Source organism: Camelina sativa, chromosome 20 (genome assembly GCF_000633955.1).
Source record: "Camelina sativa cultivar DH55 chromosome 20, Cs, whole genome shotgun sequence".
In the NCBI taxonomy this organism is placed as follows: domain Eukaryota; kingdom Viridiplantae; phylum Streptophyta; class Magnoliopsida; order Brassicales; family Brassicaceae; genus Camelina; species Camelina sativa.
In genome coordinates, this window is record NC_025704.1 from 3,257,944 (window position 1) to 3,263,090 (window position 5,147).

Here is a 5,147-nt window from a genome sequence, read left to right on the forward strand (position 1 = left end):
CTCTGAAACTGCAACTGGAACTCGTCAATTATTCCTTTTAATTGATCTTTTTCTTGGATACTTTCTTCTTGAATTTGCATTGCATCAACGAGTGCTTGCTCCAACGTTGTAATATCAAGCTTCATGCTTTCTATTTCGCACAAGGACTCTAATGTTAAGGATGAGATGGCCTCCTCCAGTTTCTCTATGGAAAGAGACGAACTCTGTAAATCGGATTCTTTGTTCTCGAGTTCTTGTAACAACAAAAGATGCTCGGATTTAGAGATACACAAATCCTCTCTCAAACAGTTAACTTCTTCTTCCAAATTCCTTGTATCAGCTAATTTGAATTCAAGATCGTGCAGATGGTCATTGAGATATTTCACTTCCTTGCTTCTGAAAATGAGCTGATCTCGCAAGTAATCTACAAGGCGAAGAATAATCTATGCTGAGACTAAATTAGCTCAGAAAAATCTAACTCGCGTAGCTCAAAATTAGACATTACCAATTTCTTTATAGCAATTCAACAACTCCTTCTCCATGAAAATTACCAAGGAGAAGAATAATCTATGCTGAGACTTATTAGTTCAGAATATTAAATGAAAATTAAATTGCATAGCTCAAAATAAGACATTACCAATTTCTTTATAGCAATTCAACAACTCTTTCTCCATCTTCTGAATTCTTGCAGTGTCTTCTAAGCGAGATTCCGATAATGACTTTGTGCGTAGTTCCAACCTCTGTGGTAAAGAGAAGATTAATGTCCAAAAACTCAACCTTCCCTGAAATGCTTATATAAAAAAAAAAGAAGTAGAATTTACTCTGACTAATTCGATACTATGAGGCTGCGATTCTCTCAGCATGTCCTTCTCTTTCCTTAGCTGCCAAAAGCAAATCAGATAGCACAAAAGAATAAAACTTCATCAATCTAAGAGAGTCATTACAATAAATATGTGAGTCCAACTTTCACTAAGATAAGTAAGTACAAATTACCTCCCTGCGCCTTGTCCCAATCTGCAGAAGTTCTTCAACATCAAACGAGTTCTCACAATCACTTCTAGAACTACATGCCGAACTACTGCTTCCCGAGAAACTTCCAGAGCTACTCGACATTAGAAAACAGAAATTCCCACTGCCAAGGCAATGAATCATTAGCAACATGAACCTATTACAACTAACTTGACACGACTCCAAGCCCTAAATCAAAATTAGACTAACGTTGAACTTATCTTTCCACAAAAATCAAAATTACGCTATAAAAAAAAGAACACAGCGAAATGAGAAAGTAGAGAAACGTCAACTTCACAAGTCAAATTATTCGCTAAAAATTAGATGAAAGGCCTAAGTTGCCTCTTTACTCGATTCCTTTCATGTAATTACGGAAAACAAACTACACAAACCACTTAGATATAGCCAATTTCAACAAACGATAGATACCCAGGAAAAAAAAATTGATGAGCGTAACATACATACATATATACACACGAATACAAAATCCCAAAGAAACGTTTACCTTCACAACGCAATTCCTCCCTGAGATAATTCCGACGACGAATTTGATCGGAGATTTTTTTGAATTTGATGATCCTCCCAATTTATTTTTGCGTCTCTCGGTTTCTTCGAAACGATGCCAGACTAGAGAACAGTAAAGATGACGACCCTCCCTGCTTTGTTTTTTAAAAAACAAAAAACGAGAACCGGGTCTATCCGGTAGAGTCGGGTCGGGTTAATTCGGATGGGTTAAAAAAAAAAACCCAAAACTAGTAAATCATTTGGGAGAAAGAGAGATAAGAGTGAAGCAAGCTATAGTCATGGCGGTCGCAATACCACCTCTAGCGAGACTCGTCTTCCTCACCAAACCAATTGCAAGAGGAAGCTTCACTTTACAACCTAAGAAGACTCATCGGAGCAAACCCATCTTCGTCTTCTCTCTCCACCAGACTTCTTCTTCTCCGCTAACAACAACTCTCACCTCCAAAGATGATGAGCAGCAGCAGCAGCAAAAACTCTCCTTCACAATCAACTACCTAATCACCTCATGCGGTTTATCTCCAGATTCAGCCACCTTAGCATCTCGCAAACTCTTACTAGATTCACCAGAACGACCCAACACGGTTCTAAACCTACTCCGTAACCACGGTTTCACCTCTTCACAGATCTCAACTCTCGTAAAGAAACGTCCCGTTCTCTTATTAGCCAATGCTGAATCAGTCCTCCTCCCTAAACTCACATTCTTCCTCTCAATCGGCGTCTCTAAATCTCTACTCGCTCGTACCTTAGCTTCTGATCCCACAATCTTGACTCGTTCCCTCGTTAACCAGCTCATCCCTTCTTACAATTTCCTCAAAAGCGTTCTTGATTCCGACGAGAAGATCGTGGCCGCGTTACGGAGAACCACTTGGGTTTTCTTAGAGGATCATACCAAGAATCTTGTACCGAACATTAACTACATGAACGAGACTGGTGTCCCTGAGAATTGTATTAAGCTGCTTCTCACTCATTTCCCTGAAGCTGTGATGCAAAAGAGTCACGAGTTTCAATCTATCGCTAAGCAAGCGAAAGACATGGGTTTCAATCCTCAAAAATCAACCTTTGTGTTGGCGATTCATGCTCTCTCTGGGAAAGGAAACAAGTCGATTTGGGACAAATGCTTTGAGGTTTACAAGAGATGGGATTGGTCTGAAGATGATATTATGTGTGCTTTTAAGAAACATCCGCATTGTATGATGTTGTCTGAGAGGAAGATCAATAGGACGATGGAGTTTTTCGTGAATGAGATGAATTTGGAGGCTAGATCGATCGCGCAGTGTCCTGTGGTGTTGTTCTTTAGTCTTGAGAAGAGGATTATCCCGAGGTGTTCTGTTGCTAAGGTGTTGGTGTCTAAAGGGCTTGTGAAGGAGGATTGGAGCTTGTCTTCGTTGTTGGTTCCTGTGGAGAAAGTGTTTTTGGAGAAGCTTGTCTTCAAGTATGAAGAGGAGTTGCCTGAGTTGATGGATTTGTATCAAGGATGCATCAAACTCTGAGCTTTTGTTTTTTTGACTGTTTCCGTTTGTCATATCTCTCATTTGCTGAGTGAGAGACACGAATCTTTGTGAAAAGAGTGTAGTGTGATCCAATTTTGGTAGTAAAATTAAACGCAAACTCACAATTGAGACATAGCATACATGATCAAATTAGTGTGTTTTAAAGACAGAACAGTAAACAGGAGACACTTGTAGAATTGTCTATAATAGAAGGGCAAAAGGCAAGAATCGATTTGCCTATATGTTTTGTATACACACACGCACACAGATACATATACAAACACATACACACGCCTTGATATATATATGTACGTACATGCGTGAATGTGTATGTGTTCATAAAATTTTGAGAGTCACAGTGACAGGGATTCTAAATCTTCCAGAAGAGAGATAGAAAGAGAGTTTTACAACAATATATCTTACACAAAACGATGACCCTCGTTCACCGATCCAACCTGAAAAAAAACGAATCTTTCATTATCAAGTGGAGATTCAATACATAGAGACATATACCAAATCTATCTTAGATTCTGAATGAACTTACAAACTAAGAAGATGTTGGAGATAAGAATCATTTGTCAACGCCTACATCAAGTCCTTTAGAGCCCATCATCACATTTGAATCGATTTGCTTATCAAATTTCTTCTTTCTCCTCTCTTCAAATTCTTGGTATCCTTCCATCTATCCATTATATATATCGTTATGTCACAAGACAAAATTCAAATAAGTTTAGATAATGTTCTTCGAGGTTACTGACTTACCAGCTGAAACTGATCCATGGAAATGGGATTGTTATGCAAAGAAAGATTTTGCAGACTCTTGCAATGTATCAGCAACCCATCTGGAATCTGCAAAACCATCAGTGTTACAGAGTTCACAGGAAGAAGACAGAACCCGAAAAAGGTAAACGGATGATGAACAAATCACATTTCGATTATCTACCTGCTTCACTTGATTATTGTCTAAGCAAAGCGACTTTAACTGAGTCAGATTACAGAGTGATGCAGGAAGCTCTTCAACAACGTTATCTGCAAGGCTATCCCAAATCACGATTAAGTTTTGGAGAAAAAACAACCAGAGATAAGTAAACAGCAAAACGTCATAACAAATCATTTGTTTCTAAAAGACTTCAGATGTTTTTGAATCACCGAACAAACAATTTAAGGCTTCGAAGGAAGCGGAATCTAAAAGGTGAAAATAGAAACATACCATTAGCCTGTATTTCTTCTAAAGAAGCACAGCTCCCTACTGATTCAGGAAGGGATTTCAATCTGTTATTTGAGACATTCAACAGCACTAGCTGCATTTGATAAAAGAATGCAAAGATTGATTATTACAGCCAGATGATTAAGATTTGGTAAATGAAGTCACTTACATTGCGCAAACTACCAATAGTATCAGGCAAGTATATGAGCATATTTCTTGAGATTGATAGTTGTTCAAGCCTTACCAACTGACCCACTGGACAACAAACAAATGAATATAACCTTATACAAAATTGTTTTAAATGGACAAAAAAAAGTATAGTTTTTAATCAAAAGAAAATTGTTCTTACATTCATCAGGCAAACAGCTGATGCGGTTTCCATCAAGCATCAAAACTTTGAGAGATTGAAGTTTCCCTAGATTCCCTGGAAGGCGCTCAACTAGATTATCAGCTATTAACTGTCAAAATACAGTATGATGGGAAAGAGTCAAAATCCACAGCAAGTGAAATACCAAGAAACGATGAATCTAAGAATACTGTACACAGAGAGGCAAAGAGTTGTCTCACCAGACGCTGCATATTGATTAACTTGCTGATATCTCCAGGTACATCAGCTGCATATAAATGGTCAAATACCAAACAAGTCCATCAGCTAAACTAGTCCATATCAAATCAGGAATTAAAGCAGAAAGAAAAAGCAGAGAAGCCAATACCGATCTTATTGTGAGTTAGATCGAGTGTTCGAACTGCTCTCTCCATATCAATCACTTCATCAGGAAATGTCTGCTCAACAAAACCCAAAACAGGACAAGAGATGATAATCAGACAATTTCCAGTGTAAAAAAAAAACCCCTAAAACGAGAAACCCTAACCAAATTCATAACTCAACCAACAAAAGTTTGGTGCTTTTTCTTCTAATCAATAAAACAAAAACCTCT

The 5,147-nt window shown here is 38.0% G+C and overlaps 3 protein-coding genes across 3 annotated transcripts in view; 1 reads left to right on the plus strand and 2 right to left on the minus strand.

Moving 5' to 3' along the window:
• LOC104772158 (putative uncharacterized protein MYH16) overlaps positions 1 to 1,627 on the minus strand; it is a gene marked incomplete in the record, with an annotated part of 10,775 nt that extends 9,148 nt beyond the window's left edge. The window contains 5 exon segments of the mRNA XM_019241662.1: positions 174 to 403; positions 617 to 719; positions 801 to 860; positions 973 to 1,111; positions 1,493 to 1,627. Of these exon segments, the coding sequence (XP_019097207.1) occupies positions 174 to 403; positions 617 to 719; positions 801 to 860; positions 973 to 1,092 (513 nt within the window).
• On the plus strand, positions 1,760 to 3,120 carry LOC104768995. The gene has a single exon (XM_010493107.1). It carries the CDS (start codon positions 1,791 to 1,793, stop codon positions 3,000 to 3,002), a length of 1,212 nt encoding a protein of 403 aa, XP_010491409.1. The 5' UTR covers positions 1,760 to 1,790; the 3' UTR covers positions 3,003 to 3,120.
• Positions 3,192 to 5,147, minus strand: part of LOC104768996 (plant intracellular Ras-group-related LRR protein 7) — a 2,689-nt gene continuing 733 nt past the window's right edge. The window contains exons 2-10 of the mRNA XM_010493108.2: positions 4,923 to 4,992; positions 4,777 to 4,823; positions 4,559 to 4,667; positions 4,379 to 4,464; positions 4,213 to 4,303; positions 3,946 to 4,031; positions 3,765 to 3,851; positions 3,547 to 3,684; positions 3,192 to 3,457 (exon numbers count right to left, since the gene is read on the minus strand). Of these exons, the coding sequence (XP_010491410.1) occupies positions 3,574 to 3,684; positions 3,765 to 3,851; positions 3,946 to 4,031; positions 4,213 to 4,303; positions 4,379 to 4,464; positions 4,559 to 4,667; positions 4,777 to 4,823; positions 4,923 to 4,992 (687 nt within the window). The 3' untranslated portion in view covers positions 3,192 to 3,457; positions 3,547 to 3,573. The remainder of the gene's footprint in view (positions 3,458 to 3,546; positions 3,685 to 3,764; positions 3,852 to 3,945; positions 4,032 to 4,212; positions 4,304 to 4,378; positions 4,465 to 4,558; positions 4,668 to 4,776; positions 4,824 to 4,922; positions 4,993 to 5,147) is intronic.